This window comes from Geotrypetes seraphini, chromosome 1 (genome assembly GCF_902459505.1).
Source record: "Geotrypetes seraphini chromosome 1, aGeoSer1.1, whole genome shotgun sequence".
In the NCBI taxonomy this organism is placed as follows: domain Eukaryota; kingdom Metazoa; phylum Chordata; class Amphibia; order Gymnophiona; family Dermophiidae; genus Geotrypetes; species Geotrypetes seraphini.
The window spans coordinates 476530074-476557954 of record NC_047084.1 but is presented as its reverse complement, the minus strand read 5'-3'; the positions used below and the strand labels follow the sequence as shown (position 1 = coordinate 476557954).

The 27881-nt window shown below is 44.1% G+C and overlaps 1 protein-coding gene and 3 non-coding genes across 4 annotated transcripts in view; all 4 read right to left on the bottom strand.

The window, feature by feature from the left end:
- Positions 1 to 79: 79 nt before the first annotated feature.
- On the bottom strand, positions 80 to 152 carry TRNAM-CAU. Its single transcript has one exon. It is a non-coding gene; the product is annotated as a tRNA-Met (tRNA).
- Positions 153 to 686: 534 nt separating this feature from the next.
- On the bottom strand, positions 687 to 758 carry TRNAD-GUC. The gene has a single exon. It is a non-coding gene; the product is annotated as a tRNA-Asp (tRNA).
- Positions 759 to 872: 114 nt separating this feature from the next.
- TRNAM-CAU lies at positions 873 to 945 on the bottom strand. The gene has a single exon. It is a non-coding gene; the product is annotated as a tRNA-Met (tRNA).
- A 7938-nt stretch (positions 946 to 8883) lies between these two features.
- Positions 8884 to 27881, bottom strand: part of DMRT3 (doublesex and mab-3 related transcription factor 3) — a 41718-nt gene continuing 22720 nt past the window's right edge. The window contains exon 2 of the mRNA XM_033925184.1: positions 8884 to 10560. Within this exon, the coding sequence (XP_033781075.1) occupies positions 9596 to 10560 (965 nt within the window). The 3' untranslated portion in view covers positions 8884 to 9595. The remainder of the gene's footprint in view (positions 10561 to 27881) is intronic.

Genomic DNA, 27881 nt, shown 5'->3' with positions numbered 1-27881 from the left:
TCTGGCTTCTACATGCAGACTCAGCAAGACATGTCGTCAGTATCCTGCCTGTCTCCCAAAATGAAATAAAAACCACATATGCCTTCTCTGAGGATCGAACTCAGGACCTTCAGATTATGAGACTGACGCGCTACCTACTGCGCTAAGAAGGCTTTGTGGAATGGTCAGTTCCTGAACACTGGCTGTTGACAGTTCTCTTTACATTAGCAGCAGGGAATCCCTGGACCTCCGTCCAAAGAAGAACAGCAGACTTTTTCGCTGTGCTAAATGATGCCGAAAAGAACGCTTTCATGGATGCCGACCTATCTATCTGAACAGGGGGTGGTAGAGGAAACACCCTTTTTCCAAGTCCATTTTCCTCACAAGAAAGCCATTTTTGAACTTTTATCGAGAATGCGTGGTAGCGGTACGGAACACTCATGGTTTAGGTCGATACAGGCGTAGCGATTAGTGTTCCGTAGCACAGTTGCGCTTGCTCAACAGAAGTGTCAGATTGGCTGTCGTTGGTGGAAAATGGAGTCGAAGCGAAAAAGAATCCATGAACCAAAGTTGCAATTGACAGGTAATTCCTACTCAGTCTATCTCTTCAGAGATCCATACCCTTAAATTCAGAAATTCCTACAGAAACTCAACAGAGGAAAACTAAGATGAGTAATAGGGAGTAAAGAAAATCCAGTCACTCCAGTCTCCCCATCGGGGAATCGAACCCCGGTCTACTGCGTGACAGGCAGGGATACTCACCACTATACTAACGAGGAGCTGATGGTTTTCTTTCAAGTTGAAGAAACACCTTTCTGGCTTCTACATGCAGACTCAGCAAGACATGTTGTCAGTATCCTGCCTGTCTCCCAAAATGAAATAAAAACCACATATGCGTTCTCTGAGGATCGAACTCAGGACCTTCAGATTATGAGACTGACGCGCTACCTACTGCGCTAAGAAGGCTTTGTGGCATGGTCAGTTCCTGAACACTGGCTGTTGGCGGTTGTCTTTACATTAGCCGCAGGGAATTCCTGGACCTCTTTGCAAAGAAGAACAGCAGACGCTTTCATGGATGCCGACCTATCTATCTGAACAGGGGGAAGTAGAGGATTAGCCCTTTTTCCAAATCCATTTTCCTCACAAGAAAGCCATTTTTGAACTTTTATCGAGCATGCGTGGCAGCGGTACGGAACACTCATGGTTTAAGTCGATACAGGCGTAGCGATGGGTGTTCCGTACCGCAGTCGCGCTTGCTCAACAGAAGTGTCAGATTGGCTGTCGTGGGAGGAAAATGGAGTCGAAGCGAAAAAGACTCCATGAACGAAAGTTGCAATTGACTGGTAATTCCTACTCAGTTTGTCTCTTCAGAAAACCATACCCTTAAGTTCAGAAATTCCTACAGAAACTCAACAGAGGAAAATTAAGATGAGGAATAAGGATTAAAGAAAATCCAATCCCTCCGGTTTCTCTGTAGAGGAATCGAAACCCAGTCTTCTGTGTGACAGGCAGGGATACTCACCACTATACTAACAAGAAGCCAATGCTTTTGCTTTCAAGTTGAAGAAGTTGAAGTCTGGCTTCTACATGCTGACTCAGTAAGATCAGTAAGATATGTCAACAGGGTCTTGGCTGTCTCCCAAAATGAAATAAAAATCACATATGCCTTCTCTGAGGAAAAAAATCAGGTCCTTGAGATTATGAGACTGACGGGCTACCTGCTGCGCTAAGAAGGCTTTCTGGCCTGGTCATTTCCTGAACAGTGGCTGTTGGCGATTGTCTTTACATTAGCAGCAGGGAATCCCTGGACCTCTTTGTAAAGAAGAGCAGACTTTTTCGCTGTGCTAAATGATGCCGAAAAGAACACTTTTTTGGATGCCAACCTATCTGTCTCAACAGGGGGTGGTAGAAGATACGCCCTTTTTTCAAGTTCATTTTCCTCCCACGAAAGGCATTTTGGAACTTTTATCTAGCATGCGTGGCAGCGGTACGGAACATTCATGATTTAATTCGATATATGCATAGCGATGGGTGTTCCGTACCGCAGTCGCGCTTTCTCATCAGAAGTGTCAAATTGGCTGTCGTGGGAAGAAAATGGAGTCGACGCAAAAATGACTCCTTGAACGAAAGCTGTAATGGACAGGAAATTCCTACTCAGTATTCCTACTCAGTCTCTTGAGAAACCCATACCCTTAAATTCAGAAATTCCTACAGAAATTCAACAGAAGAAAACTAAGATGAGGAATAGGGAGTAAAGAAAATCTAATGCCTCCAGACTCCCTGTGAGGGAATCAAACCCTGGTCTCCTGCATGACAGGCAGGGACACTCACCACTATACTATCGAGGAGCTGATGTTATTGCTTTCAAGTTGAAGAGGCACCTTTCTGGCTTCTACCTGCAGACTCAGCAATACATGTCGAAAGGGCCATGCCTGTCTCCCTAAATGAAATAAACAACACACATGCTTTGTCTGACTCACGAGAACTGATTACAGCCATTCAGAAAGCAGCACAGCCGAAGCAAGAGCGCGGAAAGTTTTGCTCTTGACCTCCGTACCGCTGGCTGGGAAATGGGAGACAGCTAGCCAGAGAGGAAGGGATTTTAAAAGGTACCGAGGGTGGGGGGATGTTTAAAATACCAGAATATACTGAAAAAAGTAATGGAAAAATTCAAGTGACCAAATAACAAAGTGTAAACTGACAAAAAATAGGAACACTTGTAATATATAATGTACTAGTCTTTAAATCCGTTACATTAACGGGTGCTAGAACATATGTGTGTGTGTCTGTCTTTATTTCTTTCTCTCTCTCTCTCCTTAGCCGCTTTTTTTCTTTCTGCCTTTCTTTTTCCTTGGCTGTCCATCACCACCCCTTGCCTGCTTCCCCTGTCCATTTTCCCTTCCTTTTACCTCCCCTGTGTCCACCACCACCCCTTCACTGCTCTCCTTATGCAGCAGCAGCCCTTCTCCCTTTGTTTTACCTTCCCCCTGTCCAGCAGCACCTCTTTCCTTCTCCCCCTGTCCAACATTAGTCCTCCGTTCCTTTTCTTCAACCCCCTGTCCATCGGCATCTCTTTTGTTCTCCCCCTGTGCAACGGGTGCTAGAGTAGACAACTGGGTTTTTTTTTCCTTTCTCTCTGTGCTTGGATGCTGTCTGTCTGTCTGTCATTCTTTCTGTCTGTGTCTCTGTCTTGCGCCCTGCCTGCCTGTATTTCTCCATTGCGCCATGCCTGCTTATCTCTCTGTGGCCCCCTTCTCTTCCCCAGCATGATTGGTGTGTGCCCCCAGAACACCCTTCCCCCCAAAGCAGCCCCGTTTCCCAATGCCCCTGCCCCCTTTTGTGCCATGCCTGCCTGCTCCGTGGCCCCCTTCTGTTTCCCCCCTATGATTGCTGTCTGGCCCAGCAAACCCCTCACCCCAAAACAGCCCCCTTTCCCTCTCCCCTTGTTGAGCCATGCCTGCCTGTTCTGTGATCCCCTGCCCATGACTGCTGTGTGCCCCCAGCATACCCCTACCCCCAAAGCAGCCCCTTTCCCTCTCCCCCTGCTTGCCTGCCTGCTCCCTGTGCATCAGCATTTCCCTCCCCCTCACCTGTTCCTTCGTAGCAGCATGGGGATAAAACGGCTCCCTTAGTTCTTTGCTGGATTTTTTTTTTAAGTTTAAAGATGCCTACGCGGCTCCTCTCACGATCCGGCGTGCGTCGGAAGCCTTCTCTGACACAGGCCGGGATCGTGAGAGGAGCCACGGCGGCAGTTTTAAACTTTAAAAAAAATGCAGCGAAGAACTAAGGGAGCCATTTTCAAAGCCGCCACCGCGGCTCCTCTCATTACGTTGGAAGATGAGAGAGGAGCCGTGGCGGCGGCGGCAGATTTGAAATGAAAATAATTTATGCGGCCAGCCGACTCCCTCAAAACCATCCTCCCCCCCCCCTTCCGTTCCCGCGGTCCATCTGGCTGCGTTGTTCTCTCCCTAATTCTCAAACCGTCCATGCCCTACCTTCAAACTTGCAGTTCAGGCCTTGAGGATCATGGCAGGGAGGAAGGCATTGTTTGGCGGCCACTGGAAGGTGGGGGGAGTGATGAGCCAGCGGTGCATCTGGATTGTGAGCAGCCCTGCCTTCGGTCCTGTCTCGGTCCCACTAAACCGGCTGGCAATAACGAAGCCAGACATCACGGGGGCTTTCCCTCTTGCTAAATCGCTATAGGCTCTTCCGGTCTCGATCCCGCCCCTCAGGATCGAGACCGGCAGAGCCTTTAGTAATTTGGCAAAAGGGAAGAACCCATGGCACCTGACTTTGTTATTGCCAGCCAGTTTAACAGGGACAGGACCGAAGGCAGGACTGCTCACAATCCGGATGTGCCACAGGACTCGGCGTGCACTCGCTCTGTGACGGTTCATCTTCTGCCAGTGACGTACTAAGCGCGCATGCGCAGTCGTGCGGCCACATCACTACAGAAAAGGGATCGGGGAACACGTTTCGCTAATGCGCATGCACGGGCTAGCATTTTATTATTTAAGATGTATTGATAAACAAGGGAAAAAAGACCTCAACATACCCCTAGAATGTGATCAATGAGTCAGAAATTTTTTCGGGGTGAGTATCATCACTGGTCAAAAACCCTTGATTTTTTTATTATTTTAAATATTTTAAATACAATTTTTTGTGTATGCTTTTGTGATTATAAGTCAAAATATAACAATATAAAATTTTTTTTCTTTCTTCTTATGAATGAGCATGTATAAAACTAGCATCTTATATATCAAGTATTCACATGATATTTATCATATTTTAAATGTGAGATACTGAAAAAGCACTTATCTCAACAACCCGACGGAGGCCCAGCCCGTTTCGCACTGATGGGCTTCTTCAAGGGTAATGATAAAGCTTAAGATAGTGCTAGTGTAGTATTCAATGTTGCTCAGAACTCATTCCTGAAAGCTACTGCCGATTTTACCGACACAAACTCGGTAAAATCGGCAGTAGCTTTCAGGAATGAGTTCTGAGCAACATTGAATACTACACTAGCACTATCTTAAGCTTTATCATTACCCTTGAAGAAGCCCATCAGTGCGAAACGGGCTGGGCCTCCGTCGGGTTGTTGAGATAAGTGCTTTTTCAGTATCTCACATTTAAAATATGATAAATATCATGTGAATACTTGCTATATAAGATGCTAGTTTTATACATGCTCATTCATAAGAAGAAAGAAAAAATTTTTTATATTGTCATATTTTGACTTATAATCACAAAAGCATACACAAAAAATTGTATTTAAAATATTTAAAATAATAAAATAATAAAAAAATCAAAGGTTTTTGACCAGTGATGATACTCACCCCGAAAAAATTTGTGACTCATTGATCACATTCTAGGGGTATTTTGAGGTCTTTTTTCCCTTGTTTATCAATACATACATTATATATTATAAGTGTTCCTATTTTTTAAAATACCAGCATATCCATCTAAGGAGGGAGGGATTTTAAAAGGTACAGGGGGTATGGGGGGATGATTTAAGGATGTGAGGGGTATGGGGCCTGCTTGCCTGTCTGTCACTAGGCCTGTCTGCCCTGTCCTTGCCTACCACTAGACCACCAGAGGGGGGACAGGGTGCAGAGCCCGAGAAGGAGAATGTGGTTGGGTACAGAGCCTGGCAGGGAGCAAAAAATACAGTATTCCCTACTTAGTAAGCAATTTACCCTCCAACCCTATTAGTTTCAGCTAGGGAGTCCCACATGTGAGAATATGCTGCCTACTTGTCCTAGGATAAACATAGTTACTTACCTGTAACAGATGTTATTCGAGGACAGTAGGCAGATATTCTCACAACCCTCCCACCTCCGCTAGTTGACTTCTTAGCTTTTTTACTGACCTGATGATCCAATGAGCCGACGTCGGGTGGAGAGGCACAGTATGGGCAGTCTCAAGACTTTTGAATATTTTTTTTAAGTGACAGTACACTTTTACACTATCCATACTGGGCTCCATGGATGACATCACCCACATGTGAGAATATCTGCCTTCTGACCTTGGATAACACCTGTTACAGGTTAAGTGTGCTATTTCTCTCCCATTGTTCCTCATAGCTCACATTTCCTCCTCTTCTTCTTCTCAGAGAGGTGGTAGGGTTGGCATGTGCTAGTCATTTGGCTAATGAAACATCTGAGCAGGGGACAGAGGTGTGCTAGCACACCATGCCACTTTATGCCACACTCATCAATGATGCCCACTTGTTCGAGATTGCTTTTAACTCCTAACTCTTACCAATGTCTGTTTTATCAGTCCCTCTGTGAGAAATTCCCTAACTACTATTTGCCTCATTTGTCTGTTATGATTAGATTGTAAGCTCTATCGAGCAAGTATTGTCTCTTACATTTTTAATGTACAGCATCTTGTATGTCTGGCAGCATTATAGAAATAAGTACCGTGTTTCCCCAAAAATAAGATCTACCCCGAAAATAAGTCCTAGTCCCAGGATTCGCTGGCAGTTCACCCCCCCCACCCCCCCACGAGCACCCACCACACAGCCTAACCCCCATCCTTCCCTCCCTTCCCCGGGCGGACAAGGCCGAAGTAGCCTGTTTAGAGTGCTGCCAGCCCGACGCTGCTTAGGGAGGTATGTAAGGCTCGCTCGTGGTCGGCAGGGTTTGGATGGGAGGGAGGGAAGGATGGGGGATCGCCTGTGAGTGCGAGTGCTCGGGGGTGTGCTTGCTCCAGGGTCCTGCTGCACGAGGGATGGGAGGGATGGGGAGGAAAGATGCTGCACATGTGGGGTAGAAAAAGGAACGAGGAAGAATTGGGGTGAAGGAGAGGAAGGGAGAGATGATCATGTACATACCCCAAAAATAAGACCTAGTGCGTTTTTTGGGCCTAAAATTAATATAAGACACTGTCTTATTTTCGGGGAAACACGGTAGTAGTAGTAATGGTGTTTGCCATTAATTTACCACTGAACATTCCCACAAAGAATATTGTTCTCATCTGCACATCAGTTTGTTTATTTTGCCCCATGCATTACTACAAACCTGAATTCATACAAGCATGCCTTGTCCAAACATCATTTTTGCATGTTCACCTGCCAGCCCAAACAAGATAATCCAGTTCCAGTTTGGCCTGGTTGCATGCATGAAAATGAAGCTACACTGTTGTTTAGGAAGCATGGTTATAATCTCCTGGCATGCTATAGGGTACAAGCAGAACTGGTTCAGGACACTCAGGCTGTCCTGGGTGAGATGGCAACCCTAGCTCAGCGCTCTGTCTCCCAAATGCACTGGACCTTGGTAGACTGGAAGGGCAGAGTTTTCAAATATTGATCTTCAGACAGATCAGAAGCCTATGCAGTGGCATAGTAGGGGGGAGGGTTGATCCACTCCGGGCACCATCTTGGTGAGGGTGCAGGCCTCCGTCCTCCTTTCTGCCCCCTCCTCCCTTGTCACACGTGTGTGCTGCTTCCCTACCCCCTTAACATTCCTGGCACAAACAGCAACCTCAAACCTGTTGTCATGCCGGTGTCAGCTCTTCCTCTGATGTCACTTCCTGGACCCGCGCCTAAGAAGTGACATCAGAGGAAGAGCTGACACGACAGCAGCTCCGGGGCTGCTGATTGCACCAGGAACATTACTGAGGTACGGGGGAAGGGAAGTGGCGCGTAGGGAGAAGGAGCGTGAGGTGGGTGAGGCAGAGAAGAGGGCGGGGGAGTGGCGCCACTGCCCCGGGGTCCTCTCACCCTTGCTACGCCACTCAGCACTTGTTCAGGTCCATAACGGGAGGCATGTGAATGAAGGAGAGGCCACGAAAACACACCAAGGCCCCAATGTTCTAAACTTACTGTTGAAATCCTGTGGGTCATTGTAGTGCCAGTACATTTTCCGATTTCAAAAAGACGAGCGATGCTGTAAAAACTTCACATGGAAATGAGCTCTGTTGAGGTCCATGGAAATTCCATCTAATCGGTCAATGGTGAAAGCGACTTGACAGATGCGCAGAATACACTTCTCCCTCCGTATTCGCGGTTTCAGCATTTGCTGTTTCGATTATTCATGGTTTTTAGCTTGCTGGCTCCTTCCCCCAAATTACATCAGCTTGCATAGAGAAATCGCCGATTCCAAGCATTTACAGAGAAAATTGCTGATTCCAAGCACTTTCTTCACCGTGTTTTGCCTCTCCTCCAGGAACAGGCCAGGTCTCCCACCATGCTATTCGCGGTTTCACCATATTCACGATGGTTTTTAATAGAAAACAGCGAACATCATATGAAAAAGTTATTCACGGTTTTTCTGTATTTGCGGTCTGTTAATCCCCTATCACAGCGAATATGGAGGGAGAAGTGTACACTTGACGCCTGCACATGAGACGCGCCTTTAACACACACACCTGAGACACGATTTTAACACCTACCGGCAGCTCCAGACCTGCTGGTAATTTTAGAGAGTTAAAGGTCAGTGCTTCATTTTATGCATCACCAGACAATGTCTAGACATTGCCCAGAGTGCTCATTTTAATATTAATGACCTCATTGTATTACATTCACATAGCATTATCAGAGGACACTATGGAAAAGACCACGCAGAGCCATTATGTGCATCAGACGCTAAAATACTTCAATGTTAAACCGGTTAGAACTGGTTTAGTGTCAATCATTAAAGACGCAGTAAGTTTAGAACATCAGGGCCTCAGTACTTGCTTTCTGCAGCCCCTCTGCTCCTCCTGTCCTCTCCCACCTACCCTATCATGACAGAAACAGGCATAATCAGCCGAGAGCAGATCAATTTATCTCGGCTGTTCCTGGAAAGTAAAGCATCAGCCTGATCCTATGGAATCTCAGCAGAACTGAGATTCCGACCCGATGAACAGTCTCGCATCCCTGCTTTCCCAGCTTTGCCCTCTAAGAACAGCAATGACACCAGCCCAGATCAACCTTTTCTTTTATTTCTTCTAGGGTCCCTAGCATGCTACATCAACCTGACAATGTTTAATCGTGAGTTTCTTTCACAATACATTTCATGCAAGCCACAGCCAGTATTAGTTTACATTTGACATAACACAGATTTAGGTCCAACCATTGGAAATATTTTCTGACTTTTTTTGTTTTGTTAAAAAAGTGTCTACACTTAAACATGTAAGCGGTACATGGCTCCTATTGCTTTCAGTCTCAATGCAGTGAAGCTACCTTATGCTACAATAGCTGTTGGCATATAAAGAGAATATTTCTGGTTAGTTTATTTGCTATAAAGCCAGATGTCCTTCAGAGCCCATCACTGTAAAACTGCCTTAAAATATTATTTTGAAACATTTTATGGTATCTGACAAGGTGAACTAGGCAAATTTTCAGAGATTGCTCTGCTGTATGCTCTTTCTTTCTTGGTTTATTCCTTCCAACAGATATCCTAAGTATAGGCCTTGTCCCTTCATGAACAACTACTGTAGTACAAAAGCCATAAATAAAACTGACTATTTGGCATTTTCCAGTGAAGTGCAAGAAAGTAAATAAGTTATGTGTTATTGCTAAAGTACAGTATCAAACAGTTTCTTTTTTATATAATTAAAAGGGCTATGTACACTTTTGCTTTAGCTTCCTCTCAAAATCCAGCAATTCAAATCGCATGTCGTTATCCAGTGTCTAAGAGGATGTGTTGAGTATCCTAGAGTCAGAGGAATCTGAGCGTTCATCGTAGTCATCTTCCGTGTAAATCGGTTGCTTTGACACAATGGGGCACCCATCTTCAGGCAGGGAGATCCTAGGATCCTCCGATGGGCGAGCAGGGAGGACGGGTGAATTCCTGAAGACACTACTAGAGTTTCCAGAGAAAGGGCTGACATACTGGGATCGCAGCTGGTACTGTTGCTGCAGGGTCATGGTGTTCCACAAGGTAACGTCATTAGGCAGAAATGGGCTAGACTGGTTTCTGGCCAATGTGTTCCTAAGCATCAACGGGTAACGTGGTGGTTGTGGAAAAGGATGCTGCAAAGGGACTGCTAAAGGATTTGGCACAACATTGCCAGAATCAGCAGAGAACCTCAGCGTGTCCGGAACCCTAAAAGCTGACCCCACAGACCACTTAGAAGATGAAATGGGATAGGAACTTAACGTATGTTCAAAAATGTGCCCGTTGGAAGGCAAAACCAGACCATCTGACTCTGTGGAAGTCCTTTCACCAGTTACTGATGATCGGCTAGACAAAAGAACCTCAACAGCTCCGACAAGGTCACCCCCACAACCTTTCAAGATTAATTCAAGAACTGTTGGCTTTTGATTGGGAAAGATTTTTTTCAGCACTTCCAGTGGTGGTCTGTTGGCTTTCAAACTGAAGGGCAGCGATACTGTCCCTGAAGGACCTTCAATCAGGAGGTGGTTCTGATCCAGCTGATACTTGGGGCTCTCAGCCCTGCTCTCTGTACTGCCACCACCGTTTTTCTGTACTGCAAAGCCACTCTCATCCACAGAAACTATGTCGGGACTGTCGGGCGTGAAGCAAGTCTTGGCTTTAGTCACGTCAGGTGAGTTCCTTTGGTCTGTATCTTTATCACTGTAAGTCTCGGCGTTGTCAGTCCCACTGCCATCAGTCAATCGCTCCTCCGCCATGTCTGTAGAGTAAAGAAAAGCTAGATTATTTTTTTAATTACTATAAATAACACATCTCCCTCATTCACAGCAGTGTGTACTGAATACAGACAATACAACAATTTGTTATAGGTGAAAAAAAGTATTAGAAAAAGAGTCAGAACCAGGACCAGCCCAACCATTTGGCAAGATTAGGAAATTAGCTAGGGCAGCTGCTTGTCAGAGCAAAATAGCAAAGATAGTCGCACAAACTAAAAGAACCATCAGTACCTACTTTTACTTATAAAGCAAAGTGTTTATTTAGATTGTAAACAATTTTTATTGACTGGAAAATAGGTAGAACCATAGGAAAACTACAGTATACAAAAGACAGCGAACAAGGGCAGGAGATCCACTTAAAGCATAACAGTGCAAAGTCGTGCGTCATTTTCATCTACCCACGAACACCAGAATCCCCAAACACTCCACCATCCCCCCCTCCAAGTATGGAGGGGAATGCAAAGACATCTCCAGGGCGCACAGGAGTCCGAGGACCCCCTGAGCCCTAAAAGCCCAAGAAAGGACCAGGCAAGCCAGTCCTAGGTAGAAAAGAAAAAAGAAACACCAACAAAGTTCCCCCAGGGGCTGGACTCTGATGACTCCAGGGCACTCAGCAGAGCAGGGCATCCCCACCAAAAAACAAGACACCCCCCCACAGCCCCCTCCCCAGAGCAGAGACAAAAAAAAAAAAATTATACAAGACCTTTCATTTGGATCTTGTTTGGTCTGCTTCTTTATTTTATCAATTACACATTTCTACAGACTTGTTGCAGGGTGATCATGAATAATTTGCAAGGTTCAACTATCAGAAGTTTGGAGGGTACCTAAATATTACATGAGGGAGGCAAAAGGCTGAAGTTTCACCTAGAGAACTCGGTACCCCTGCATTGGCGATGGCCAGAACAATTCATGTACATCATTCAGGGCATGCTTCAAATGTCACGAAACCTAAAGGCATAGAAAGCAAGTCAAAATCAAAGCCAGTTAGGTAAAGGGAAAAAGTGGGGCTTGCCCCTCCAATCTCTCTCCCTCTCTATTATTTTGTCCAGTGCTCCACCCATCTTCTAACCCCGATGTCATTCTTCTCTTCTTCCACCTTCACCATCTCCCTTCATTTTTTCTGTTCTCTCCATTTTTTTTTCTCTGTCTCAAGTCACCTTCTTTCTTCTTTGCCAGTGGTCTTTGCTCATTTTTGAGCGGGAGCCACTTTGGATCCAAATGAACTGAAGAAGAGCTGACACGTATTTTCTTACACGGGATTGCAACATTGCTGACCATTGTGTCGGTGACATTCATCCTCACTAGCCTACATCTCTCTCATACCAAGCCTTACACCACAACGCTCTACCAAACATTCCTCATGCTGTAACTTTGTGCCACCAGTCTCTCTACCTCAGATCCCTTGTCCGACTCACTTAATTCCCAGCTTGTAATCAAACCAGCAGTATTGATACATCTTTTATTAAAAGAAAAAAAAAAGTAACAGTATCAGAATAAAAATCTTCACATAACATGTGATACAGCTGACAAAACAAAACTACAAAATAATCAATGCTTGAAAACATTCCAGGTCCAATTGATGAACTTCAAAGCACATCATCAACAGTCAAAATGCCAAAAGCTTTTCTGTCTTTTAATATTATGCTCATATGTTTACATTTCTCTCACTTATACCTCTCCCCAGAGCAAACATCTTTCTGTCATCTATCTCACTTCCCCAGAGAAAGCATCTCCCTCTCCCCCGAGCAAGCATCTCTCTCTCCCCTATAACCCCGCTCCCCCGAGCAAACATCCACACCAGTATGTCACTCACATGCCTCTTCCTCCTTCTCCTCCTGTGGGTCTGGCAGTTTCTCCTACCTCCTCCTGGGTGCTGTAAACACATGGAATTTCTCAGTGATTAATGCAGGCAGACATCAGGCAGTCCTGAAGCCTTCCTTTCACCAGTCCTGCCTGTGCGGCAACAGAATGTTGCTGTTGAAGATTGTGAGAGAAGGCCCCAGGGCTGTCTAATGTCAGCCTCCCTTAATCTTTGATGAAGAGTTGCAAATTTGCAGCAACCGTTGGGGGGGGGGGAGGGGGCGGAGGTAGGAGAAATCTCCAGAAGCGTGGAAAGTAGGAGCAGAGACTAAAAAAAACCAAAAAAAACCCCAACAACCCAGAATGATGGCAGGAGCTGCCAAAGTGGTGCCTGCAGGCCACCACTGTCCCAGGGGCCTTGTATTTAAGACCACGTATCATCTTCCTCTCTGATTGTTGCAGGTTTCTGGGTCTCACCGCATCTGTGTAGAAAGAATTGACAGCTGATAATGCTGGTTCTTTCTACACAGATGTGGCAAGACCTGGAAACCTGCTACAATCATGACGCCAGCTGCAGAAGCCTCTCTGTCTATCCAACTTTCTATGCATGCCACACACCCCTTGTGACATATCCAACAGAGGTGAGAGGCATGTCCTCCAGGACAGGTTTAAAAACCACTGACTTATGAAAACCTTATCAATTAATATTCAGCCCATTGTGGTCAGTATTTTATAAACCCTGACCGCTTTGGACAGAATTAACCCCAGATATTCAATGCTGTGCCATGTCCATGCACTGGCATCAAATATCCGGGGTTAATTCATGATATGGAAGCCACTAGGGGCTATTACATGTCCCAGTTGAATTTTATAGTAGAAAACAAACCTAAATACTGCTAATAACCAGCAATGCACATAGGTGTAGTTAGCCCAACACATATGAAGGACTATGGCCTCAGAATCGGAGCCTACGCACAGCAGTGTGAATCACAAACTGAGAATGATCTGCGTAGTGAAATTGCTCCTGCTCCAATCATTGGCCAGCACGCATTAATTTTTTTAGGAAATTTTTCAAAAGCATTTAAATCCAACCTCTACAGGGTTACATTGTGTAAGTGCAAGCCAGAGTATGAAAAACATAGACCAGAAAAAGACTTAGCTTTGTAGTTGACTTGTCTTTACAGGAAAATACAGTCACTAGTGTTTGTATTGTAGTGACTGTATTTTCCTGTAAAGACAAGTCAGCTACAAAGCTAAGTCTTTTTCTGGTCTATGTTTTTCATACTCTGGCTTGCACTTACACAATGTAACCCTGTAGAGGTTGGATTTATAGCTTTATTTAAATGCTTTTGAAAAATTTCCTAAAAAAATTAATGCGTGCTGGCCAATGATTGGAGCAGGAGCAATTTCACTACGCAGATCATTCTCAGTTTGTGATTCACACTGCTGTGCGTAGGCTCCGATTCTGAGGCCATAGTCCTTCATATGTGTTGGGCTAACTACACCTATGTGCATTGCTGGTTATTAGCAGTATTTAGGTTTGTTTTCTACTATATTTTTAAATACTGCTGGGGTGATTAGTTTTAGGTTATACACCAGTTGAATTTTAGCCAGGGTCCTGTTGAATATTGATTGGGACCTGCAAAACAGGTTCACTAACCATCCCTCTTCCCTCCTCCCCATCTTCCTCTACCCTCCAAAGACCCTCCCCAGATTAAATGCCTTAGGGATCTAGGGGTCATGGCAACCATTTTGGAAAAGGAGACACGCCAAGAAGGAGCAAGTCAACATCATTTCTACCTGATGAACCTCATTAGACCAAGAAGGCATTATAAGATAGGCTGGAAAGCCTACAGATGGGATATGGGTTGGCGCCCAGTCTCTACTTATTCACTTCAGAGAGGGATGCAAGGAGGGGGTTTGTAATTGGAGGGAGCAAGAAGGGAAGAAACCTTTTCAACACTTCTGGGAGATTACCAGGTACTAGCCAATATTCAGACCAGTGCCCAGTTAGCGCTGTGACTAAAGTTATGATAGACTTTTTGCTGCCTTTAGTTTAGCCACTTACTTAACTGATTAGCAGTGTGTATATCACAACTAAGCAGTTAACTACCAGCTCCATTCAAGCTCTCTCAAGGATTGCAGGGTTTTTTTTTTCTGTTTTCATTTTCCTAAGCTGGAAAAGACTGAACTGTCTGAATAGTAAATTAGTTACATTACATTAAAATACATTTCTAGACCGCAACACCTTCCAGATTGATGCGGTTTACATCATCAAGAGACTGCACATCACAGTGAAATACAAGAAAAATATCATCTTCCTTACTTTCCTGAATTTTACAAAAAGAGATGTCTTTAATAGTTTTTTGGAATTGCATATATGAAATCGAAGAAGCAAACAAAAAGCGCAGTTCCGAATCCCACCTAGCAGCCTGATATGCAATTGTTCAATGCAGAAATTTCTTGTAAAGACATCCTTGTACTGGAAGGAACACAAACAATGAAGTTATCCTTAGTGGATGAACCGCCTTAAAACATGTAAATTGTTCTACTAAATAACCAGGTGCCTGACCATATAAGGCTTTATAACAGAGCGTCCCAAATTTAAACCAAATCCTGGCCTCAAAAGGCAACCAATGGAGTTGTCTGGACTATGGAGTGGTATTGTTGGCCATGAGATGGTTGAAGAGATACCTGTATTGACAAGTGCTTTACTTCTGGACTATGTGAAATGAAAAAAAACTTTTCTGTGTGTTTGGAAAATGATTATGGCTCAGAATCTGATTGCATAAAGAATACTGCTACTTTCCTATTGGCCTTTGCCAGGCTCGGACCCTGTCACACTGTATATCACACCAATGTACTAAAGGAGGATAAAGCCATCGCCGACAAACTAAACACATTTTTTGCATCTGTATTTACAGAAGAGGATATGCACAACATACCAGAAGCCAACAGGCCATACGCAGGAAACGAAGACGGGAAACTGACAGGATTGACGGTCAGTCTAGAAGAGGTATACAGTTCTTCTAGACCCAGAGAGTGGCAGAAATCTGGAATGATCTTCCGGAGGCTGTTATAGGGGAAAACACCCTCCAGGGATTCAAGACAAAGTTAGACAAGTTCCTGCTGAACCAGAACTTACACAGGTAAGGCTAGACTCAGGGCACTGGTCTTTGACCTAAGGGCATCCGCGGGAGCGGGGACTGCTGGGCACGATGGGCTACTGGTCTGACCCAGCAGCGGCAATTCTTATGTAAATACATTTTCCATTCCCTCTTTCCAGATTGACCCACAGTGCCTCTTCCTTACTCTCTAGATCAGGGGTGTCCAACCTTTTGGCTTCTCTGGGCCGCATTGTCCAAAAAAATGCTTATAGGGCCGCACAAATGCGCAAACACTGTAGCAAGACAGAGGAGGGAGCTGGAAAGACGGTAAACACTGAAGAAGAAAACACTGCATCACCCTTGACTGGGGCCGCACAAAATACTTCACTGGGCCGCAGGTTGGACACCCCTGCTCTAGATCCTGCAATCCTGCTTTAATGTGATCTTTAACATATAATGCCACTCCCCCTCCTCCTCTTCCTATCCTGTCTATCTGCTTTCTTTGTAGGAAGGAGCTACTTAACTCTGCATACCAAGAGCATTTATCTGGCTCTCATAAACTTGTAGCAGGATTCCTGCTTTCCCTGCGCCAACTGAGCTATCTGGAAATGAACCACATGTAGGCTTACCAGATTTTTGTCCGGAGAAACCCGGACACATGGCCCCCCATTCCACCTCCAGCCTTGCCATGTTCCGCCTCCAGGTCTGTCCCTGCAAAGGCTCGTCTTTGCTTTCCAACCTCCGGGCCGCATCTGGAGGGTCTCCGAGCATGTGTGGATGCACGTGACGTCATCTGCACATGCTCAGAGGCCCTCCAGATGCGGCCAGAAGGTCAGGGCTTTCCAAAATTTCAAACTACTGGAGTTTGGAAAGTCCATCCAGGCACCCAGACAGTTCTCTAAAAAGAGGACATGTCCGGGTTTTCCCGGACATCTGGTAACCCTAGCCACATGGTACCAGATGTTTGGGTTGGCCTTGCGGTATCAAAGAAACCCGCTGAGCTTCTGCCACTGGATCCAAGGAGGTTTAAGTAACAGGATATAGCAAGAATGGGCTTGATCCATTACCTAACATGAAGCCAATAGGCAGACCTTGTCGCCATATTGATTTACCCAAAACGGCTTATTAGAAACCAAGAAGATTTCACAGGCAGGACATTGTGCCAGTCAAAGACTGTGTCTGAGTGTATCACATGGCAGCAGTATGAGGACACAACTTCAACATTGTCACACGATGCCATCTCCCATTAATTAAACCTCCTTAGCTGGATCCAGGTGAGGGAAAAGAGACTGGATAAAGGCTGGGGGGTACATGAGAGAAAGAAAGAAATTTGGGAAGGCTAAGGGGGGGGGCCTGAGAAAAAGAAAGGGGGAAGGCTGGGGGGGGGACATGAGAGAGAGAAAGGTTGGCCAAGCCTGGTCTAAACTGTTTTCTTCAGTGAAACAGCTTGATTAGCTATAATGACAACCTGAGCTTCCCTGACTTCATTTACTTTCTTTTCTTTTTTTTTTTTTTTTACACCTGTCAGAGACTAACGCAGTAGAACAGGAGCTAAGCAAAATGACATCCTGGGAGGTACAAAAGAAAAAGAGACTGGAGGAACTACATGAAAGAGAGCACGACTGAGTGAAGGCTGGAGTATGTACATGAGAGAGAGATTGGGTATTCTAAGAGAGTGTGTGATTCTCAAAAAGAGCATGAATGTGCAGGCTTGTGTTTCGGCCTGCTGAATGTGGCCCCCAGTCAAAAAAGGTTGGATAAGCCTGCTCTCCCAAATACACAGAGGAGCTGTTCAGCCTTTCAGCAGTTTAAGAAAAATTTGAAAATGTACTTGTTTAGGCTTTCTTAATTGAAGAGGAAAGACTTTTTGGATGCTAGTGGCAGACAGAGGGAAAGATGTTTTTAGTACTGTTTAGCTTATTATGTATGTTAAACAATTTCTTAGTGGTAGGCGGTTTATAAATGTTTCACCTGTCGCAGGTTCCGAGAAATTGAAAAAAATTAACCTTTTCATTTCCTTTTTAATTTTTATTATACTTTTAAAATATTTTACCCTCCCCTTGTACTTACCTTTCATATTTTCTGTTAGACAAAGTTAGACAAGTTCCTGCTGAACCAGACCTTACGCAGGTAGGGCTAGTCTCAGTTAGGGCGCTGGTCTTTGACCAGAGGGCCGCCGCGTAAGCGGACTGCTGGGCATAAGGGACCACTGGTCTGACCCAGCAGTGGCAATTCTTATGTTCTTTGCTATGCTTATTGTAGTTCTCCCCACTTCCCTTATGTATCAGTCTGTAATGTTCGTGTGTCTGTTGTAGTTAATAACTAAGACACTGTTTTTAATTGTAAATCGCTTTTGAATTTATGATATTGCGATACATCAAAATTTTAATAAAAAACTTGAAACACCAGTGGATAAATTATTTATTTACCTTCTGATTGCTATGTGTGCCATTTATTAGTGGTGGGAAGCATACCAATACCTATAGCCTTGGGAACGTACCACCAGTGGCTTAGTAAGGGGGGTAAGGGGAGTGGTCCACCCCGGGGCACCATGTTGGTGGGGACGCAAGCACCCCTCCTCCTCTCTGCCCCACCTTTTCCCACTCCTCCCCTCGCCACACATGCTCCCCCCTTCTCTTCCATGTACCTCTAGTTGTTCACTGCCACGAGCAATAACTTTAACGTGCTCCTCATGACCGCATCGTCTCTCCCACTGACATCACTTCCGGGTGCCGTACATAAGAAGTGATGTCAGTGGGAGAGACGACGGGGTTGTGAGGAGCACTTTGAAGTTCTTGTTGCTTGTGGCGGTGAACAACTAGGGCAGGGATCTCAAAGTCCCTCCTTGAGGGCCGCAATCCAGTCGGGTTTTCAGGATTTCCCCAATGAATATGCATTGAAAGCAGTGCATGCACATAGATCTCATGCATATTCATTGGGGAAATCCTGAAAACCCGACTTGAGATTGTGGCCCTCAAGGAGGGACTTCGAGACTTCTGAACTAGAGCTATGGGGAAGTGAAGGGCGGGCTTGTGTGCAGCAGGGGGGGGATCGGGAAAGGAATGGGGTGGCATCGGGGAAGGAGTGGGGTGCGGAGACAAGGGCGGGGGGGAGGGATGCCACCCTCTCACCCTCACTACACCACTGCATGGCACCCTTGGTTAAACTGTAATATCCATCCCATCTATATCTGTTAGCAGAGAGATAATTATTTGGAGTAGCCTAATGGTTAGTACAGGAGTCTGAGAACCAAGGAAGCCATGTTCAAGTCCCACTGCAGCTCCTTGTGACCCTGGATCCCATCACTTAACTTTCTATTGCCCCATGTACAAACCCCCTAATATTCAGCAGTACTTAGCTGACTAAATCCCGCTGAATATCCGATTGGCTGGCTACATTGTGTGGCATAGCTTGTCACTGCCAATATTTAGCAGCTGGCAGGCAAAGTCCAAGCACCTGAACTTTGACCCAGACATTCAATGCCGGTGGCTGGATGCAGCCCCAGTGTCAAATATCCAGGATTGCGGCAGTACCAGGGCCAAAATAAGTAGCTGCATATGCTATGTAAAGTGCTTTTGATTGTGAAAGGGTTACCTTCAAAAGCTAATCAAAAAATGCATTTAGTCCCATACAAAAGGCATCACCTTATTTCTTTTGCTTTTTATTTCTATATATTACCTTTAAAAGTGGACTAACACAGCTACCACACCACTGTGACCTCAGAAAGGCAGTATATATCAAGTCCCATTCCCTATCCTACCCTATGTGAATATATAATCACACTATTTAATTTTATTATTCTTTCCAACAGCATACTGCAAAGAAATTATGCACAAGATGTCAAAAAAGCCAACTAACCATCTTTCTGGGGATAAAATAAATCTCCAGAACGTTTAACAGAATGAGACCAGATTTGATGCAGGAACGAAAGCAGGGAGTTTGGATAAGGGCTGGAATTGACCAGTGTTTACAGAGAAATAAATGCATTCCTATGGGTCAGGGAGCAACAGCAGCATTAGCATATAAAAACGAGTGCACTGATTTTTTTTTTTTTTTTTTTGTACTCTGCTAGTATGGAAAAAAAAAAAAAAAAAAAGAGGGGAAAAAGCAAATTTTGACAAAATATGGTTGACAGTTAATAAGCATGTGGGAAATAAAGGTTAAAGGTACAGATAGGAGTAGAGGTAGGTTATACGGATAGGATTAGAGGTAAGTTACAAAATTAGTCTGGACCACTGTTCAGGCAATAGGCCTGGTGGGCCGCCGCGGGAGCGGACCGCTGGGCAAGATGGACCTCTGGTCTGCCTCAGCGAAGGCAACTTCTTATGTTCTTAAATGTAATGGATGTATATGAATGGATATGAATGTGGTAAATAGGTGTATGATACTACATTCTCTGCAGGGGGGGGGAAGGGTGGGAGGGTTGTTTTTGTGTGTAAGATACATACGTATCCCTAGCTTATGTTTATGGCCATTGTATGGAAATATTTTGAACTGCATATTCTTCTGTCTGAATATTTTAAAAAGTTTAAAATGTTTAGGTATGCTTAATCTTAGTGTCAACATTATTTGTATACTGATTATTGTAATTAATCTGTTTTGCCAATCATTTCTGTGAACTGTTTTGAGTCATGACTTGTTTATATTTGAAATTATTAATAAAATATATTGAACTTAAAAAAAAAAAAAAGAGTACGCTGACACATAGCTGTCAGGGAATTATTCCTATCAAACTGTTGCTCCCCCATATCTTTTCTTGATAACAGACACGCACACAGCCGTCGCTGATGTGTTGGAAGCTTTGCAAACACGACAGTATCAATTTACTGGAAAAGCACAGGGATTAAGACCCTGACATAATTATTCAGAATGAAGAGGTTATGATCATCTGGAACATTTTCCTTCAAATGTGGGAGAAAAGACACAAAAATACTTCCCATTATTTTGGGTGCCTGATTAAAAAGAATTTTCAGGCACACCTAGAGAAAAGAAACTGTAAAAACTCATATTAAGTTTGAAACTGGGCAGGATCAGATGTTCTAGGAAAAAACAAACAAAAACCAACCCACCTCCAACCAAAAGATGGTCCAATGCATTTCAGTGGGAGAAGCAGTTTCAGCTTCTGCATTATAGAAACTTTAATACACTGAAGCAGGGGCATGCACGCACACACACACACACACACACACTTTCACTCTCTCGGTCTATCTTCAAGTGAACCCCGTCTACCTAATCTTTCTTTTCTAGTAACTCACCCACCCTGCTAGCTGTTGTATATAGTCTCAGAGAGCACATTCCTTCTAACTTCATTCAATTTAAGTTGCTCCTACCTCAATTAAATCCCACCTATAAACCACCAAGGGGACCTCTTATTAAAGCACACTAAGCAGTTTGCATGAGTTTCAACTAGGATTGCTGGACAATTAAAACATTTAATTGTGATTAATCTCATGATTAAAATTTTTAATACTTAATTAACTAGTCCAGCATCAGACCAATATTTCAGCTAATACAGCATCAGCAATAGAGAACATGGGGTAGGGCTGAAGTAGGGACTAGAGAGCTGAAAAGTAATGGGGATTGCAGGAATCCCTTGGAACCTGCTGAATTCCCATGGGTATGGAAGAAGTTCTACAGGTTTCCAGTGGGGATGGAAAATGTTGCCATGGGATTCTTGCAGGAGTGTAGTCAAAATCTCTGGTGACTTGAGAATGAGGCTTGGAATGCACTGAGAGAACCAATTGGAGCACCAGATTGAGGCTTAGAACGCTCTTTGGTTGAATGGTGAATACCATCCCAATAAATACGTGAAGCTGTTGGAAGGAAATGGAGAGCTGCCAGAAAGTAAATACAGTAAAACCTTGGATTGCAAGTAACTTGGTTTGCAAGTGTTTTACAAGACAAGCAAAACATTTTATTAAATTTTAACTTGATATACAAGCAATGTCTTGCAATACAAGTACAAACAATATACACACATCACAACTGAGCTGATGGTTCTTCTCTCGCTGACGCTGCAAGAGTGTAGTGACTGTTTTAAACAAGCAAAGTCTTGCAATACGAGTACATACAGTATACATGCGTCACATCATCACAACTGAGCCGATGGTTCTTCTCTCTCTGACGCTGCAGGAGTGTAGTGACTGTTCTAAACGAGCAAAGTCTTGCAATACGAGTACATCAACATGCGTCACATCATCACAACTAAGCCGATAGTTCTTCTCTCTCTGACGATTCAGGAGTGTAGTGACTGTTCTAAATGAGCGAATATGTATAATATTTTGTATTAAAGTTTTTGGGTTGTGGAACGAATCGTCTGAGTTTCCATTATTTCCTATGGGGAAATTTGCTTTGATATACGAGTGCTTTGGATTACAAGCATACTTCTGGAATGAATTATGCTCGCAAACCAAGGTTTTACTGTAATAGCATTGACTCTTGCAAGTACAGGTGGGGATAGAGGAGATTACTTGGGGGAGGGGATGAAATGAACCTTAGCAGGTATGGGTGGGGATGGGTTAGATTTCATTAGGGATGGGTGAAATTTATGTCCCATGCAATTCTCTAGAGGGACAGAGCTAGGGTTGCCCCCTGCATCTATTAAAACCATCCACCTCCGCATCTGCAATTGTCCCCCTTCTGATATCCCCACCCTCACCACATCAGCAAGGAGGGATGCCCACTCCTTCCTACTGATAGGGCCACCTTTTCAAAATGGGGGCCCTTCCCCCTAAACCAATAAGAGTCTTAGTCCACTCTCAGTGTATCTTGGGATGCACTTGGAGGGGGTCTGAGGCCCTAAGCTTATCAGGGCTTTAGTCCACTCCCATTGCATCTTGAAGAGGCAGGAGGGAGTGGGCATCCCTCCTGCTGATATTTCATCGAAGGTATGGGGGTTTGTACAGGAGGGGGATTGGGGGAATGTTGGGGGATTATAGATGCGGTGGGAAGGAGCTCTCTTTTGAGGGGGATGGGGGAATGGTGGGTGGGAGAGAGGAAATGGGGATCTTCTTTCCAGTTAAGCAAATTGCGGCAGGGGAATCGCTGGTCAGTTGAGCTGGCAGAGACCCCCAAAACTGCAGCTTTGGAGAGTCCTGCTGGCTCAGCTGATCAGGGATTCCCCTGCTATGATCAGCTTAACCGGCAAGGAGATCCCCATTTCCTTTCTCCCTCCCACTCACCGATCTTCCAGCCCCCTCCTACTGCAGCTGTTAATGCAATATGTGGTAAGAGCAAAACATTTATCTCACTTTAAAAAATGAGGCCCCAATTTAGATCTTCCCAATTATAGTTTCCCTGTTTTAACTTGAAGATATTGCAGTTGCCTGGTCTTGCCACATCTGATAACTGCAACAATCATGACACCAGCTATGTAAGCCTAAGAGATCAAATATCTTTTTTGTATTTTCTCTTTGTTAGTCTTTCTTAACTACTTAACTGAATTTCAGATTGGCTTCAGGAAAGGCCATGGAGCGGAGACATTGTTAACTTCAATGGTAGATGAGTTTAGGTGTGGTATGGATAGTAAGCAAATATACTGTCTAATACTACTGGATGTGCCATTATCCTTTGATAGTGTGAGTGCTGATATTATGATTATAAGGTTGAGAGGACTAGGAAAAAGTGATATGCCTTTATCTAGGTTTACATCATACTTAACTGGATGGGCATTGCAGGTTAAGGTATGGAATGTAGTCCCACAGGGGTCTGCTTTGTTATTCAACTTGTACGTGGCTCCTCTGGGGAGACTGCTTACTAAACTGGGATTTGGGCATCAAATGTATGCTATTTTGGGGATTGGCCAAAAAGCTAAAGGCTGATTAGTGGCGTTACGAGAACATCTCATATAACTCCCACTTTTAAAAGCCTTCATTGACTATCTTTGGTTCATCAGATTCTATATTGGTTTTGGTTCCTCTGGAAGGTTTATAGACCAAAAAGGGCACTACGATTAGAGCGGGGCATGAGATTAGTAGCACAAGAAGCTGAGAATGTAAGGTATGTGGCTACGAAACTAAAAATGTTTTCTCTTGTGGGTATGTCTCTTTAGAACAAGCTGTCTGATCATTTGAGATTATGTACTGATCATTACAGTTTTAGGAAATTGCTAAAAACTAAGCTGTTTGTTGATGCTCATTTTTAGAACTACTTCTGTACAAGTCATTTTATTTCTTTCAGAGCACAGTTTTTTTTATAATATTGAGGTAGGATATCCCAGGTCGTATTTTGTTATTTGTTAAGATGTATGGAACTATAGCTCTAGGATGTAAATAATTTGTTATTTGTATGACTTATGTATAACTATGTATGAATGTTGTATAGATTAGAAACCGCTGAGATTCCAGGCGGTATATACATTTTTTTAAATAAATAAAGATGTTCAATGTTATTTTCCTTTTACAGAAGGCATTGATATTGCAACTCGTCTACGTGAATATATGGGAATGATTGATGAATGGATGAGAGAAAATGAGTTAAAACTGAACGCGATGAAGACTGAAATTTTGGCGATTGGAAGGGATGTGTCTCCATGGAAGGATTTAGTGGATGAATTGGCTGGGAAGACGCTTGAAATAGAATAGGTTGTTAGGATCTTAGGCCCTGATTCACTAAAGTCAGCGATCGTCGCTAACTGATTCACAAAACGGCCCACCGTGTGTTTTCCCCATTGATCGCGCATTTTCCAATCCGGCCATGAAAATTTGTACAACCCATGCAAAATAGTCAAGCGATTGATTCACCAACATATGCTTGGCTATTTTGCATCAGGTTTTACGATTCTAAAACCCAACTGCTGTAGACCTGTCAGTAGCTGTGTTACCTTGTATAAAGAAAATGGGTAATACAATGTTTATAAGGACCTTTATATACCAAAACTTTAAAGGTTCTCAAAGGTACTGAAAAACAGGTACTGCTTTTATGCCCACTCCTTTCTTCCATCGGGCCCCCCATCAGCTCCCCTCCCCCCATACCTTTAAGTCGGAAGCAGGAGGGGTGCTTAGTCAGACCTTCCTGCTCTTCCGGCCTCCTCCTACGCAATGCGGGCCTTAGGCTCCTCCCCGTGCATCACATGATGTACCAGGGAGGGGCCTAAGGCCCGCATTGCGCAGGAGGCCTGAGGAGCAGGAGGGTGTGACTGTGCACCCCTCCTGCTCCTGACTTAAAGGTATGGGGGGGAGGGGGCTGATGGGGGGACAACAGGAGGGGGTCCGATGGTAGGAAGGAATGGGCATCCCTCCTGCCATTTTTTTTCAGGGGGGAGGTATTTGCGGGCAGGAGTGAGTGGGCATCCCTCCTGCTGTTTTTTTTCAGGGGGGGAGGTATTTGCGGGCAGGAGGGAATGGGCATCCCTCCTACCATTTTTTTTTCCTTTGGGGAGTGGGCGGGCACCTTCAGGGGCAGGAGAGAGTGTGCACCCTCCTGCCTTTTTCTTCAGAGGGTAGGGGGGAGGAACTTCATGGCAGGAGGGAGTGGGCATCCTTCCTGAAATCTTTTTGAGGTTCGGGTGGGTTGCTGCAATTGTAGGAGGAGGGGAGGCACGCAATTGTCGGGTTGTCGGGGATGGCCGGCAGTGGGGGGATTTTTTTCCTTTTTTGGGGGGGACGACAACAGTTATTTTGCATGTATAATACACACAAAATATCAGTACCATTAAAACAAAATGGAAAAAAACCCCAAAAAAACGGCAGAAGCCCTGACAGCAGTGACATGAGGCTGCTTCTCCTGTCATTACTGTCAGGGCTCTGCACCGGCTCATTGTTCACCGAGTGATTGAGTCGGTGAGTTTGAATGCAAATGATTTGCATGCAAACTTGATAGTGAGTCAATCGCTGTTTGAAAATCAGCCAGAGAATTGGCCAACAGCAATTGAGTCCCTATCTTTAGTGAATCTGGGCCTTAGGTGTTTGGTTGACTCTGAGCTGTCTTTGAAGAATTAGATATACCCACTGGGTGTATCTCCTTCTACCATCTTAGAATGTTGATGAGATTAAAAAGGAAGTATGATCACGTCACGCCTTTTTACTGCGAGTTGCACTGGCTGCCTGTGGAGGCTCGTGTGTTGTTCAAGTTGGGCTGCTTTTGGTACAAGGTTCTTTACGCCACAGCCCCTCATTACTTGGTTAACAGATTTTCCTTGGCTTCTTATAGAAACAGCAGAAGAACCCATTCCTTATTTAATTCTCCTTCAATCCAGGGTTGTAAAAGCATAAAATTTCTCAATCACACTTTGGCATCCCAGGCGACCCTTCATGATAAGGAGTTTCGAGCTTTGCTGCTTGCAGCTCACTCTTACAAAGACTTTAGATCTCAACTGAAAACTTATCTATTTGCTAAATATTTGATCAACTAACTTCTTCATCCCGTTTATTATGATTTTCATTAGTAACCTTTTGTAAACCGCGTTGAACTGATTGGTTACGCGGTCAACAAGCACAATGTTATGTTATGTTATGTTAAAAAAATGCCCTATCAGCTTTTGATTTTAGATTAGCGGTTCAAGCACTAATATTTAGTAGATTAGACTTTTGCAATACGCTGTTTTTAGGAATTGGAAAAATGAAACTGAAAGTGTTTCAGTTAGTTCAGAATTCAGCGGCACAAATTATTTTGGAAGGGAGTTGGGTTGATCGCATTTTGCCAAAATTGTACCAACTTCATTGGCAGCCAGTGACTTTTCAAATATGTATCAAAGTTCTTGTACAGCTTTTCCTATGCTGTTTTATGGCAGTGCCTGCCTGTCTTCAGTCCACAATTCAGCTATATGAGCCAGTCTAAGATTTAGATCTGCAGTAACCCAGCAAGCAGTAGTACCAGATCTTTGTAAGGCCCAGTATGCCGATACCATCTCTTGTGCCTTTTCCATAGCAGGCCCATGGCTGTGGAGGAGTCTGCCAGGTTATGATCACTTTTACACCTTGCTACAACATAGTAAATGACGGCAGATAAAGACCTGAATGGTCCATCCAGTCATTGCCGGAGAATGTAGTGAAATCAATTAGTTTAGCAGGGTTTAAAAAAGGTTTGGATACTTTCCTAACAGGGAAGTCCATAGGACATTGAGATGGCTTGGGGAAATCCATTGCTTATTCCTAGGATAAGCAGCATAAAATCTGTTTTACTACTTGAGATCGAGTTGGGTACTTGGGACCTGGGTTGGCCACAGTTGGAAAAGGATACTGGGCTTGATGGACCTTCTGTCTGTCCCACTATGGCAATTCTTATGTTCTTAGATACACACCCCTTTGCAAGCACAAGCCAAGTTCCCTCTAAGCGGAGTGCACGAGCGATCGTTCATACATTTTACATGGTCACTCACAAAAATACCAATCCAACTTTCAAGCAAAATTAAACTATAACAATGAAACTAAATCAATTACCGTATGTGTGATTTTTTTTTGTGCTATATAGTATACAGAAATGCATTGCTAATACTGGGATCAAAAATTGTTGGTTTTTAGACCTTGTTGCTCACACACAAAAAATATTGCACACAACCAGACCACTCCTTAGAGAAAACATTGGGTTCCAGTGCAGAGAAAAGTAGAATTTACACATGTAAAACACACTACATGCTATTTTATAAAGGTGTGCATTAACTGGGGGATTCTGCACAGGTTGCCCAAAGTTAGGTACTCAATTTTACGCCATACTGAAGATCAACAAGCAAAGTAATTGTCTTAACTGGTGATAACATATAGTAACATAGTAAATGACAGCAGATAAAGACTTGAACGGTCCATTTAGTCTGCCCTACAATTTTAGTCTGCATTACAATTTCATGATTAAATGGTTTTTTAACTACCGCCTATTCAAGATATTGTGGGCGGTGATTGGCACACTTTTTTGCCTAAGTTTGAGAACAATTGTACCAAAATTGACTGACTCCTGAGGCATAATAAAGGTTACTCTTGTGTTGGAGTCAGAGTTGGTTTCACCCCCCCCCCCCTTTTTTATATTTGCCTTGTTGTTTTCTCTTTAGGGGATTTTCTTCTTTTTTGTTTTAACTGTAGACATGACCACTTACATTAGCTCAACGCCAGATGTAAAATGCTCATGATTAACAGCCTCTTTTACAAAGCCGTGCAGCAACAACCCAGAAGCCCTTTAAATCTCTATGGGCTTTGGGGCCGTTAGCACCAGGGCTGTAGAGTCGGTAGATAAATGTTCCGACTCCGACTCCTCAGTTTTTTGTACTTCAGACTCCGACTCCAGGTACCCGAAATTTCCTCCGACTCCGACTCCACAGCACTGGTTAATTTTCAGATCGTTAAAATGGAATGTCAAGTTGAGAGAAATGAGCATTTTCGACACCACCTTCTTTTTGCTTTTAATCAAGGTTCTAAGGCCGCAGAAGCTGCTCGCAACATTTGTGCTGTGTATGTAGTGGGTGCTATAGC